This window comes from Elephantulus edwardii, unplaced genomic scaffold (genome assembly GCF_000299155.1).
Source record: "Elephantulus edwardii isolate Elephantulus edwardi_28Jun2011 unplaced genomic scaffold, EleEdw1.0 scaffold00270, whole genome shotgun sequence".
NCBI lineage: Eukaryota > Metazoa > Chordata > Mammalia > Macroscelidea > Macroscelididae > Elephantulus > Elephantulus edwardii.
The window spans coordinates 3,692,530-3,706,921 of record NW_006400020.1 but is presented as its reverse complement, the minus strand read 5'-3'; the positions used below and the strand labels follow the sequence as shown (position 1 = coordinate 3,706,921).

At 41.2% G+C, this 14,392-nt stretch overlaps 1 protein-coding gene across 1 annotated transcript in view; it reads right to left on the bottom strand.

Moving 5' to 3' along the window:
* Positions 1 to 1,957: 1,957 nt before the first annotated feature.
* NIPAL2 (NIPA-like domain containing 2) overlaps positions 1,958 to 14,392 on the bottom strand; it is a 289,050-nt gene continuing 276,615 nt past the window's right edge. Inside the window, exons 10-13 of the mRNA XM_006900023.1 lie at positions 12,908 to 12,996; positions 7,415 to 7,478; positions 5,877 to 5,971; positions 1,958 to 2,070 (exon numbers count right to left, since the gene is read on the bottom strand). Coding sequence (XP_006900085.1) covers positions 1,958 to 2,070; positions 5,877 to 5,971; positions 7,415 to 7,478; positions 12,908 to 12,996 — 361 coding nt within the window. The remainder of the gene's footprint in view (positions 2,071 to 5,876; positions 5,972 to 7,414; positions 7,479 to 12,907; positions 12,997 to 14,392) is intronic.

Below are 14,392 nucleotides of genomic sequence, written 5' to 3'. Positions count from 1 at the left end.
CTTTTGGCCTGAGGTCAAGTGCTTAACTGCTTATGCCACGTCATGTACTATTGTCGTTGTTGTTGAGGGGGCTCAGGTGGCCTAGTGGGAAGAAGCTGTGCTGCAATCCTAAAGCCACACGGTTCAAGGCCACCAGCTGCTCTGCTGGAGAATGAAGGAACATTATTTAAATAAAAAGGTGGTTGTTAAATACCATCAAGTCGACTACGGCTCACAGCGAGCCTACGAACAACAGATCTGAACCTTGTCCTATCCCGTACCATCCTCATGATTTCTGATATGCTTAAGCCCATTCACTGTGTCAATCCATCTTGTTAGGGGGCTCCCTCTCTTTCTCTGACCTTCCACCTTTGCCAGCATAGTGCCTTTTTCTAAGGACTGGTCCTTCCTGACAACATGCACAAAGCATGTGAGATGAAGTTTCATTATCCTTACACCTCTCAGGAGCAGCCAGGTGATAAATACCAGATATAGATTCTATTTCCAAATCTTAAGATCTTAGTAGATAGCTACATGATTCAGTTGCAGCAGAAACACCATTCAAACATGGAGACATTTGAGCTTCCTATCTATGTCCTGTTTGCCTGCCTGGCTGTGTTCTACGTCCATGTCTTTAAAAACCTTGCAATCCAGTTCTCTAGTCATGATTATCTTCCACCCAAGGGATCTCCTGAAGTTTGGAATAATGACTTGGGGAGAACACGGTATATAGTGAAGATATTGTTAAGAATTTGAACATTTTTGAGATTTGTGTAGAAAAGCTAAGACATACAAAAGCCATCTGAATTATAAGATTTATAGTTTAAAAAGGGAGCTCTGGTGGCCTAGTGGCAAGAAGCTGTGCTGCAATCCCAAAGGCACATGGTTCGAGGACACCAGCTGCTCTGTGGGAGGATGGACAATCTCCTCCGGTGCAATTAACTACCTCTGAAAACCCATTGGTGGGTCAGCTATGAGTTCGTTCTCATACTATACAACACAACAATAATAGTTAATAAAGGCATGTGGCTTTTATGTACCATGAAGCTGGAACCAGACTCTACTCATAGCTGACCTTCTGGTGGGTTTTCAGACAGTGAATAGCACAGGAGGAGACTGTCCATCTTTTCCCCACAGAGCAGCTGACATAGAATATGAAATTTTCCTTTTAGTTATGGTATCCACAATCACAAGATGCTACACATAAATTCTGATTCTGAAGTCACCCTTAACTTTCCAGGGATGATTAAAATGAAAATAGGGGTACATTTCCAAAAAGATAATTTACCATTCTAATTTAAGAACAGGGAACTCTGGGAGCATAGTAGTAAGGAGTTGAGCTGCCCATCCAGAAGGAGGCAGTTCAAATCCACTGTCTGCTCCCTGGGAGAAAGATGGGCAATCTCCTCCAGCACAATATGCAGCCTCTGAAGAACCCCTGGAGGGTCAGCTGTGAGTCAGCCCCAGCTCAACAATGAGTAACAACAACAATTCAGGAATAGAGGTGAGATCTCGATGCTGATGAGAGGCTCAAGAAATGCCCTACAGAAAAAAAAGAACGTTCTCAGCACTTCCTTTCAGGGCTGAGGTTGTTTATCTGAAGAAGAAGGACGCACTACACACCACACAGGAAAGTCAACCTATGTTCACGGCAGTACCGCCAAGTTTTGAGTGCACATATTTGTGTGACATTCCTGCCAAAGCAGCCAGGCTCACATTAAGATCCAGCCTGCTGGATGATCACTGGGGAGAGGGCCGGGGTGTGGGGAACACTTCAAATTACAGTCCATGAAAACATTAGGCTGTCAAAGCTTGGGAAGGCCCCGATCGTCCATAGAAAGTGAGGTGGGGTGCAAAGGACTGGGAGTAATGCTAGCACATGTCAGCACAAAATAGCTGCTGACACAAATTGAACATGTGCAATTTTTTTCAAAAGGTGGTATTGAATAACAGGCCAACAGCCGCCCCCCTCGGCATTTTAGACCTCTTTCTTCTCTCCACTTTGGCTCTTTGTTGAGTCACTTCCATCAGGCAAAGTTCCATAGGATAAGCCATTTGAATCTGGTTGTATTTTGTCCAACATTTGCGTCCCTGTGGGGATAATAATAATAAAAAAAACCACTTTTGAGCTCTTACAAAAGATGAAATTCTCATAATTTCCCTTCAATACAAGCCACATTTTATTTTATACTCTGTGGTAACCTTTTAAACTGAAGAGATAAATGCCAAAGAAGAAAAAGTCTCATGGAACACTATGTCTCTTGATAGGGAATGAGTACCCGTATCAAGATATGGAAAAGGCTCTCCAGAGGGGAGCTTCTCTTCCGGTCTCTCACAGGATCGGCGCTGCTGGCAAGCTGCACAGGTTGGGTCAATCAGGAGAAGAGCAGGAAGCATTCCTGCTTCCCCAGACCTTCCTCCTCCTCAGTGTTCTTCCTTTCCATGTTTAATTTAATACAAACAACAAACATAGAGAAATAGTCACTGCCAGTGGCTTCTAAAGCTGTTGCGGATGCTACACATGAAACTTTAATAGAAAAAGACATAAAAAGACATAAACTTTATTTCCTACCAGAGACCCCTGACTAATACAAGGCATCAATAATGCACACCTCTGTGGTAAATGCCAACGCTGGTGGGAGTGCTTTTGGGTAAGATGGCTCAAGTAGAAAAGAGAACACAGAATTCATTTTAAAGAGTTATATTTTCTCAGACTTAGGGGTAAGAGTTAATTGTTTTTGCTTCAGGGCCTCAGCCCTGAGAGAATGGTGGAGGAGGCTGTGAGAATTTCTCTACATCTCTCTGGAAACCTGTAGGTCAATTAAGGCAGAGAGTCGTGGGAGGGAAGGGAGGAGAGAGATGTGGACAAAGACTTTCCTTTGTCCTAGACGTACACTTCCCTTCTCTAAATGACTGAAGCGAGTTACTTCTCAGTGAGAGGGAGAACTACTCAAATGCTACATTAAAAGCATTGTGGATGAGTGGAGAAGAGGCAGAGGCCACCCACGTTCTAACGACCATAACGATCTTCACTCTTGGCACTGTGGGTGACTGAGCCACCCTAGTCCCTTGGTCTTCTCAGGGATGAAGCTCGCCACTAGTCTAACCTTTTATTCTTAGTTGTTCCTGCCAATGAACAAATTACTACAGAGGATCTTCTCTGACTACAGGGATTTGCTGCTGGTAGGCATTCTGCTCTCTTTTTCTTAGCTCTTCCCAGTTTAAGGCAAACCCCAAAGAAAACATCAAAACCACCTGAATCAGTAAAATATGATCAGTTCTTTTTATGTATCCCATGTTTTGGGAAAATCTGGCATTTGTTCTGCTGTTGTTAAGCCATTGAGCTGACTATGACTCAGAGTAACCCTATGAACAGCTGATCTGAACTTTGCCCTATCCTGTACCATCCGAACAACCTCTGGTATGCTCAAGGCCATCGCGGTAGACATGTGTCAATCCATCTCGTTGGGCGTCTTCCTGTACTTTTCAGATCCTCCCTATTTCCCAGCATGACGTCCTTTTCCAAGGACTTGCCGTTCTTAGCAATATGCCTGAAGTATGTGAGATGAAGTTTCACCAGCCTTGCCTCTCAGGAGCACCTTCTTCGTACTGCCTCCAACACAGATTTGTTCACTCTTTTTGGCAGCCCGTGGGATATTCAGGACTCTTCTCCAACACCACAACTCTAAGGCATCAATTCTTCTCCCTTTATCATTATTCACTCTCTAACTTTAAGATCCATAGAAAGTAACTGAAAATACCATAGCTTCAAGCAGGCGCACCTTACTTTTTAAACAGACATCAATGAACTCTGGAGTAATTTCAGGGAGTCCTTTGACAGCAGATTTTCCTAATTCATGATATTTAGTAGATGATTATTAATGTTGGCAGTTAAAATTGTCTTTGGTTTCATTATTAAAATGCAATTTGGGGGGATAAAAAAATGTGATTTATAGTCATTTATTACCCAAAAGAACCAAAAGCCAAAACCAAACCCACTGCTTGTCAATTCCATTCTGACTCTTGATGACCCTCCATTGGGTTTCCAAGGCTATAAGTTCTCTATTTTTCTTATTGAAAGATACTTAGTCTAAATAATTAAGTTTTGAAACACTAGATTCTTTTTCCCTGTTTTTGAGCTACAAAGTGCCATTTTCTTACAGAATATCATGGCAGCACCATGTTAAATTATGTATTTACTATATAATTACGACACTCAAATGTTTGGTTTTTTTTCCTCCTTCTTTTCAAATGTTTGTAGGTGCTCAACAGTAGTGGTAATTAACTAGTTTTAGGTTGTGGATCCCTTTGAGCACATTTATCCACATTCACATAATTCCAAATATAAATCCAGGACTTTATGGGCCTGCTGAACTTTACCTAGACCAAGAATGATTTTCTCATGTGTGTGTCTGTGTGTATACATACACATATGTATGTATATAATAGTTATGATTATTATATGAGTTAAAGTTATTGAACAGTTGAACAGATTGGTATTTTATTGAACTATCCCTACATACTGGGAGTAGGAGTGGCATCCACTTCTTAAGTAACATGCCTCCAGAAACTATGAACTTTGATAAATGTCTATAGTTGTAGAGGGGCTTCAGACCTTTTGTTCATAGGGTCACTATGAGTCATGCTCAACTTGAAGGCAATCACCAACCGTAACATCCCTACATAAGGGAGCTCTGGTGGCCAGATAAGGAATTGCACTCCCAATCCAAAGGCACATGGTTTGAGTCCATTAACCTTCTGTGGGAGAAGATGTTCAATTTCCTCCCACATGATTTATTGCCCCTGAAAACCCAATGGAGGGCCAGCTATGAGTTGGTTCTGACTCAATGGCACATAACAACAGCAACAACATCCATCCATACATACTTTGTTTTATGGTATGGATTAAAATCCCCACATTGCATCACTACTTTTTCCATTATCTCTTTGTGGTTCTTATTTCCACTCGCTCCTCCATCATTCCCCTTCTACCTTCTCCTCCATCATTCCCCTTCTACCTTCGGGGTTTTATCTTTAGATAACTGCTGCCCTTGGGATCCTGTACGGCTGATCTAAGGGCTGAGCACCTCCCTGCTGTTACTGCTCATCCCTTAGGCGTACCTGTTGCTTGACTGGAGGTTGCAACACAGAGGTGAGCTCAAGTCCAAGTGCAAAGGGTGGGTAGGGCCATAGTTTTGAGAGTTCCAAAGTCTCTGTCAGGCCACGAAGTCTAACTACTACCATGATTTTGATTTTTGCTCTACATTTTTCTTCCACTTTCTCCAGAAGTTTCTATTATGACGTTTTTCCAAGTATTTGGCAGTAGTTGCTGGACGTCATCTTGTTTCTCTGGTCTCAGTGTCACAGACGTTGAGAATATCTAGGCCTATTGGTGCTACAGATCAAGTGTTTCCATGTGTCTTGGATCTTCTTCAATGTTCTTTGCTCCAAAGGAGACGTTGCACCTTTGAAGGTCACCTTCAATTTCTCAGTTACTACTGACCGATACAGACTGTAGAACACTGTCCTTATGGACGATGCTGTGCTGATTGTCCTTGATGTCCCTTGAGGTGGTGGTCCCGAGGTCCCAAGACCAGTGACTCATTCCCTCAGGGTATTTGATTATTATGGGCAAGACACTTACAGAATACTACACCCTTTTGGCTCTACTGTCTACATGGATATATTTGTAGCACATACAAACACTAATGTGAGGCTGTTAATCTTAACAGGAACAGCCTGCCCATCTTTTAATCAGAGTGGCTGGTGGATTCATAGTGTCAGCCTTTCTGTTAGTAGCCTACTCTACCACCAGGGCTCTTTAAAAAGAATACCAGAAGTTATGAATTCATAAGGATAAACTTTCCTATTGCCAAAGAAAGAATATACAATTTTACCAGGAATATTTCCAAAGTCAACATAAGACTGTGGCAGATGTTCCTTTTCTCGATTTCTTGTGACCAAAAACACTCCAAGGAATGACAGAAAACACCTGTAAGAACAGAATTAATAAAGAACACTGTAACAGCTCATGGTATTAAGTAACTGAGCTCCATAATCTACATGATGACATACATTCCAATGGTTTTGTTCATCCTGTTTCTCATGGTAAGCTGCCTAGAATTTGTCTTAATTGCTACAGCCAATCATACTTGCACCCAGAACCAACACTTGGGCCGCTTCCAATAACTCTCTGCCCCAGGTTTTTACCATCTGGAGGTTAATTCTGACTCTAAGCCCTCTGGGCAGACACGAGGTCTCATTTTCTATCCATGCCTGCCCAGACTCATTACTGGCATGCAACACCAGCAGAAAAAAAAATTCTTTAATTTTCTAAGAAATTTAGTTGTCCTTGGCTACAAGAGTAGTCATAGTTTCCAGACCCTAGAAGTTTGGCCTCACCCAAATATTTTATGAAATTGAATCTTCAGATAGATGGTTTCCTACATGGAAAATAGTTTAGGCTCAAGTTTGCATAACAGTGACCATGCTGAATACCAGATCAAGTAGCAGCTAAACATTAATTGCACAGCAGTTGCAGCCAATGGGAGCTTCGAGACACTGGTGATATTTTATCAAAGGTCGTCTCTCTGTAAGTCAGCAGAGCTGCTAAAAACATTCTGGTTGGTTACTATGACACAAAAAGAGAGGCTATCAATGTGATGCTATTAAGTCAGTACGGAGCTGTGCTGTTAACCCAAAGGTGGTACCTTTCTGGGGGTTCCAAGCCAACAGGGGGTCTATAGGAGAAACATGGGCAATACCCAACCAGGCAATTTACAGTCTTTCAAAACCTCCTGGAAGGTCAGCTATCAATTGGCTCCGACTCAACTGCAATGAGTAGTTGTTGTTGCTATGCACCATCAAGTTGGGACTGACCCATAGCTGTGCCTCCAGGGGGTTTTCAGAAGCGGTTTATAACGTGGGAGGAGACGGCCCATCCTCCTGAAGAGCACCTCGTGGATTTGAAACGTCTGCCTTTGGGACTGCAGCACAACTTCTTACCATAAGTTCACCAGAGTTCCCTAGAAGCTATCCTAGTGATAGCCTTTTATTCTGAGTGGTCCTTGAGACATTTATTGTCCACTGATTGGCTTGAAATCTAACCTTGGAGGTTTCCAACCATGGGACAGGCCAGATATACTATTCCTTCTTGTGAAGAAAAAACTCCCAGGGCCATATGGTTTATCCTGACTTTGGCTGTCACTGAAAATCTCAGTGTTCCAGATCCTCAGAGAGAGCCTTAGATCAAAGAGTCAGAGGCACTGAGTCCTGTACAGGGTGTTAAGTTGAAAAATATGTTCCTTTTAGGAGTTCAAGAAACTGATGTTTCTTATATAATTTTGTAATTATCTCTACCTCAAACACAATGCCAAAACATCCTATACAAAAGGAATAGAATTTCACATGTTTTACCCCTTAGGCATTTACTCACCCGAAAAGATATATGAATGTGGTGAGAAAAGCCGCACCAAGAAACTCCTGATAAAATACGATACCTATAATAAGGACAGAAGACAAAATCACTCTTAGGAGAAGAATATTTATAACAGGCACATGCTGCTTTAAAATTATATTAATATATTATTTTGTCCTAAATGTAATTGCCCTTAAAATACATGTTCAATAGCTGAATTTTAAAAACTCTGTATGTTCTGTTTTCAATTATTCTAAAAAAACCTCCAGATTTGTAGACCTCATGTAAATACCGGTTGTTTTTGTACCATCAACTAGGAACTCATAGCTGACCCTCTAGTGAGTTTTCAGAGGCAGTAAATAGCAAGGGAGAATCTTTCTCTTACAGATCATCTGGTGGATTAAAAATATGTACGTTTGTGTTGGCAATACAATTCTTCACCATAAGCCACCAGAGTCCCTTAATAAGTACCAGTTGTTGTTGTTATGTGCCATTGAGTCAGATATAACCCACAGCAACTCTAAGAACAATTGTTCTGAACACTCTCCTATCCTGTGCCATTCACTGTGGTCAATCCACTTGGTTGAGGGTCTTCCTCTCTTTCATGGTCCCTTTACCTTCCCAAGCATGATGTCTCTCTCCAAGGAATAACTTCTCTTAGCAACATGCCCAGAGTATCTGAGGCAAAGCTTCATCTTTGCCTCCAAGGAGCACTCTGGCTGTATCTTCTCCAAGACATACCTGTTTGTTCACTGGCCAGTCCATAGGATCTTCAGTACTCTTCTCTAACACCACAGTTCAAAGGCATCGGTTCTTCTTTATTTCCCACTGCTAACCCCATATCTCCAAGAACAAGTCTGACTAGACACTTTCCCACTCCTTCTCTTTGCATCTCCTGACTGCTGGTAACAAGCGTGTTGACTGTGGTTCCAAATAAGATGAAATCATGGACAGTCTCAATCCTTTCTGTGTCGATCATGATGTTGCTTCTTGGTCCAGTGGCAAGGATTTTATTTTCTTGATGTTGAGTACCAGTAAGTCAACATAATTGAAACTTCTGCCAACAGAAATTTCTGACATAGCCCTAGGAATTGCTCCACTGAAACATGCAAGGAGAGACAGCTCTAGTGGTCATTTCTCACCTACAGTTCTAGGCCAGACATGAACAAGTCTCACCTGAGTGCTCGGGTGGACTCTGGGTTCTCTGATTGCATCTGCCTCTGTTGCTGTGTGACCTCCTGGTCTGGCTGTGTGCCCACCTGGGTAGCAGAGGCTGTGAAGACTATTCTAGCAACCAGAGGGCTACTACATCTTTATTTCCCTCTGCAAACTCCATATCTCATCTCTCTCTTCTGGGCTTTTTTTCTGGGTGAAATAAAACATAGAGATGCCATCTGCTCTGATAGGTTTTCTTTTCTCTTGGTTCACATCAATGGTTCATCTTGGTCTAAAGCCTTTATAAAGTCTTATGAAACAATATAGCCTACTTTATATATTGCCTGGGATTAATATTTGTGTGTGTATGTGGTGTTAGCCTGCCAGCCAGTCAACACCTAGTTATTGAGTGTCTCCTAATTGCATTTCTAAGTGCTGGAGATGGCATACTGCACAAGACACAGTCCTTAAAGAGCTGCTTATCTGGAAATAATGTTTTTACAGGAAGATACCATGACTAGCTGTAATGACCATGTGTTAAATTAATGAACATTCCTGAAACATTTTCCCATGTTGCTCTGCACATCTTGTAATCAACGTAACATTTCCATGTTATTTACTAAGCTGATGTGCCACCATCTTGATTTTTTTCTGAAGAGCATGTTAGATTGCTTCTATTGCCTATCCTCACCTAGTATTTTTAGGGTTTGTTCTTGTTGGAGCTTTCAGGTGCATTTCTACAAGCAGAATTTCTTTTTTTTTTTCCTTAAAATTTTTAAATAATTTGTTTTACTCTTTTACTTAGAAAGTTCATATACATTGTTTATCAAACTGGATCTTTCCCATTGATTTTACCCATCTCTCCCTCCACCCATCAAATTGTGAGACACTATGATTAACCACCCCCCAACCCCTGCCTAGCCTCACCTCTCTGCTCTTCCCCCTGATCCCCCCCTTGGATCCTCATACACATTCTACAATAATAGTCTTATACAGTATTTGTCCTAATGGGACTGAGTCAGTTCACTCAGCTTAATGTTCTCCAGTCCCTCCCTTAGGTAGTAATTTACAAAATCATTGCTGCTTCGTGCTGCATAGTATTCTGTTGTGTGAATGCACCATAATTTCTCAATTAATTTGATTGTCACACAATTTTTAAGTGTATATACAAGGTTACAATGTCCTATAGCTTTTTAAATATGTGAATACCATTAGGAAAAAGTTTTAAATACTTTTTCATAATTACCAATATTGTGATAGAGCAACAAAATAACAGAGGGGTTTGTAAACATGATGCCAATAGACTTCCTTGTTACACATTGTTGTTGTTGTTATGTGCCGTTGAGTCGCTTGCGACTCATAGCGACCCTATGTACAACAGCCATAAACTCTGCTCTATCCTGTGCCAATCACACTGTCTCTGACACTCCCATCCCGATTATCCCAGTCACTGAATCAATCCACCTCATAGAGGGCCTTCCTCTCCTGCGCTGTCCCTCCACCCTACCAATCATGATGTCCCTCTCTCCTCACAACATGTCCAAAGTATGTTAGATGGAGCCTCAGAATCCTTGCCTCCAAGGAGCCACCTGGTTTAACCCTTTCCAGGATGAATCTGTTTGTTTTCTTGGCAGTCCATGGTACTCTCAATACTCTTCTCCAGCACCACAGCTCAACGGCATCAATTCTCCTTCTATCCTCCTTGGTCGTTGTTACATAGTGACCACAAATCCTCAGTTTATTAAACAAAAACAATATAACAACAAACTACTTAAATATATTGTGAAGTGTGATAAAGCAAGATATATTTGTATAAAAGGTGATCACAATCATTAGTCATTGGGAAAAAAACGCAGATCAAAACTACAGTGAGTAGGTTTTGAGATTAGGGAGTGCTATTACAAGCAGAATTTCTGTTTCAAAGAGCAGGAACATTTTCAAGGGTCACAATAAAAACTGTGCAACTCACTTTTGGGAGTTCATGCCACCCCAGTTCAGGAGAGTGTCTGCATTACTGATGCCTGGTTAGCATCAACTGTTTGGTAAAGAGAATTAAACAAGAGCTTCACTAAGTCGGCAGGCAACTTACGGGCAAGACAAAGGTATGTGGTTTGAATCCACTGGCCATTCTCTGTGCAATTACTGCCTCTGAAAACATCCTGGAGAGTCAGTTGTGGGTTGGTTCCAACTCGATGATACACAAAACAACAATCATAAACTCTATAAACAGACTTTTAGAGCCATTTTAGGCTTTTAGCAAAACTGTGGAAAATACAGAGCATTCCCATATATTCCCTCTTTCCCTGCACACTATTACCACTATTGTTAACACTGGGCATCTCTGGGACACATTTGTTACCACTGATGAACCAATATTGATATATAATTATTAATGAGAAGTCTACAATTAACATTCAAGTTCACATTTTCTGTTGTACAGTCTGATGGGTTTTGCAACGTGAAGAAAATGTGTCCCCATCATAGAACCATACCAAATCATTTCAATGCACTATTGTTTGTATTTTAAACTGTACTTCTTGATGGAGGGGGAGAGAAACTCATCAAAATGCTTCACTTGGATTCTGCTTTAGTGACAATAGCTGTTAGCACTCAGAAAGTCTCAGCCTCCCTGACTCATTTATTTCTTGGTGTGCTGAGTACTGAGATGCAGCCCTACTGATTCTCTTCGAGAGTCTTTCTCCTCCTGGGACCAGCATTCTCTGCACATCTTCACGCACATTAATATTAACTCGTAGGCTGTATGTAATACTTATGACTCTTTGGCTTCATTCCTTTGTTTTCCCCATAATTCTAGGGCACACAAATTATCCATCTTTTTTAACTTTCCTCAACAGGAATAAAATGTGAAAAGAATTTAGGTGCCTTAGAATATCATCTTTTTCTTTAAATGGTAAGTTCCATTTTTAAAAGCAGAAAATAAATTAATTTTTTTTAAATTGCTCACTGGCAGTCATGCTGTTTGCCATGAAATAAGACAAGATGTGCCAATTAAGAAAGAGAGAATCCCAGATTGCCATTAAAATATATTAACTTTGCATTGAGAAATGAACTCCTCAGATGTGAAGGTAAACATATCGCACAAACCAATAAAACAGGGAACATTGATACTAAATTTAAGGAGCTCTGGGGGCATAGACCATAAGGGGTTGGGCTGCTAATACAAATGCTGCACCTCTCTGGTGGTTTGAATCCACCAGCTACACTTCAGGAGAAAGATTGGCAATGTCCTCCCGTGCAACTAACAGCCCTGGAAACCCAATGAAGGGTCAGCCATGACTCTAACTGGATGAGATGACAATGACACAGTATACTAAATTTAGAAATATTATATTTAAATATATTGCATTTTAGTTTGGGGCAAGCAAAAACCTATACTTTTTTGGTTGTTTTGTTTTTGTTTTTGTTTTACCACTGTTGTGTTTGTTATATTAAAAAAATAACTGTCCATCAAAAGAAATGAACCATAAGAGTAGAAAGGAAAAGAGAGGCCAGATCAGAGAGATAACAGTTTTTCCTCTTGTCTGTCTGGCCCTCCCTGGAACATGGAACTGATTTTTGGGTTCCATTCTCTATCAAGCTGCTGAAGGGTACATAGGGAGGGTTAATAGAAATGGAGACACCTGGCCCAGAGACAAGACTCAACAGGTCCGTTACAGCTGCAATGATTATCAGAAGGAGAAGACTCCAGAAAACAGAACCACGAAGAATGTCCTGAATTCACAAAGAAGTTAATTTCAGCCCCAATAAAAAAAAAAACAAACAACCCCAAACAAACACAACAATCTGCTGTCACTGAGCTATTTCTGACGCACAGGACCCTCCGTCCAGTTTCTGAAGCTGAAAGTCTTTACTGGAAGATCCCCTTGGAGCAGCTGGTAGATTCAAACAGTTTCCCTTTTGGTTAACAGTGCAACATATAATACACAATGCCACCAGAGCTTCTCAGATAATTTGTGATCCATAATAGGGGTGAGCTGCCTTGCGAGTTAGCAAGCACTGGAGTACAATCACAAAGCAGAAAAACCTTCCAGGAGTGGCACCCACTTCCTAAACAACATGCCTCTGGAAACTCTATGAACTTTGACAAATGTCGATCGTTGTAGAGGGGCTTCAGGATTTTTGTTCATAGGGTCACTATGAGTCACGCTCGACTTGAAGGCAATCAACAACAACAACAACAACAACAACAACAACAACAGGGGATGTTATGGAGGTAATTCAGGGAACGGGTGGAAGCTAGAGAGGTATGAACTGTACAGTTCCTGTAAGCCAAAAATGTCTTGATTTATGTTTGTGTGTTGTAGAATTACCTAAGAATAGAAAGCTAAAACTCACCTGCAATAATGGCACTGATCGTAAAGAAAACATGGTTAATGGGCACCACCATCGTCATATTGTAGAGTTTTGTGGCTTGATTCAGGAACCTAGAGCAGAAGGCATGAAGTGAATCTCTGGCTTTAAGAGACGCTCAACAAGAACTTAACAATAACTTCAAGAAATGCCTGTTCTTTAGCCAGAACTACAAAGAGAAAGGAAGTGCAGGAAAAGGGCATTTCCAATCAGCAGTCATAGCTTATATGCATCTGATGTATGAGATCAGATGTCAGGTTTTATGGTCTGTTTAAACCAACAACAGTAACAATGAAAAGCAATTAATCATATTCCGAGGCCACAGAAGTTTGAGTTGGAAGCGATTCAAGCTGCTGGACCAGTATCACACTGGGGCTGATTCATTAGGATAGACCCTAGAATCTGTTAAATATCATATCTGGGGAATAGCACAGCATCCATTGACATGCCACGTGCCAAGAGAGAAGATGGAGCAGCAAAGGAATGTTTAATGTTTCAAAAGCAAAGAGCGGGGCTCCAGCTGCAGTGCACATGTGGGGAGCTCAGCTTCTCACTTACTTCGGCCACCAACACGATTTCAGGTTCCCACAGCTGCCTTGTCCCCTTGGGGGACTAAACTTTTCCTTTTCTAAAGCAATGGATTGCACTGATATCACCTGAGTGCTTTAAAAAACCACAAATGCTTAGATTTTTTACCCCAGGGCAGATGGAGAAAAAAATGATTCCAGGCATGCACACGCATATGTGTGTATGCACATGTGTGTATAATGTACGTATTCACATATATGTACAAATGCACGAATATACACACAGATGTATAAACAAATCAACCTCCTCTGATGATTTCAATGGACAGCCAAGGTTGAGGACCACAGCTATACACTGGGAAGGATTCAGGGACCAAAAAAGAGATAGGAACATACTGTCTCTTCTATTTTATCTGCCTTTACACTCATAAAGGGAAGTATAAAGATAATGATACTAATCACTAGATTTTAAAGTCTATTGCTGTCCTGATTAATTCAGAAGAAAGAGACAAGGAGCAGAATATTAAGATTCAGGAATTAGAAAGTCTTAGAATGACCAACAAAACCATGGTAAAACACTGAGTTCCTCCAATAACTTCCTACAGCCCTTGGACCAGAGACCATCTCCAGCCCATGACTATTCAACAATATGGGCACTGGCTTTCTGGCTGGCACTGGAATGGTGCTTTTGCACAGCACTGTGGGGTGAACAGAAACCTTTCTGTTCAATTCAAGAGAGATCAGCAGGCAAGGGCACAACAGCAAAGAGAAATGGCAGGGGAGTGATCTGAGCAGATGGAGGGGGAAGATGGGGGAGAGTAAAGCAAGAAATTAAAAATGTACCATGTCACCACTATTAGGCCCCAAGAGAAACATAAAACAATCACTCCGCGATCCCATGGGTTCAAAGAAAATTCTGGCCAAAGATGCAAAAGTTCTGGAG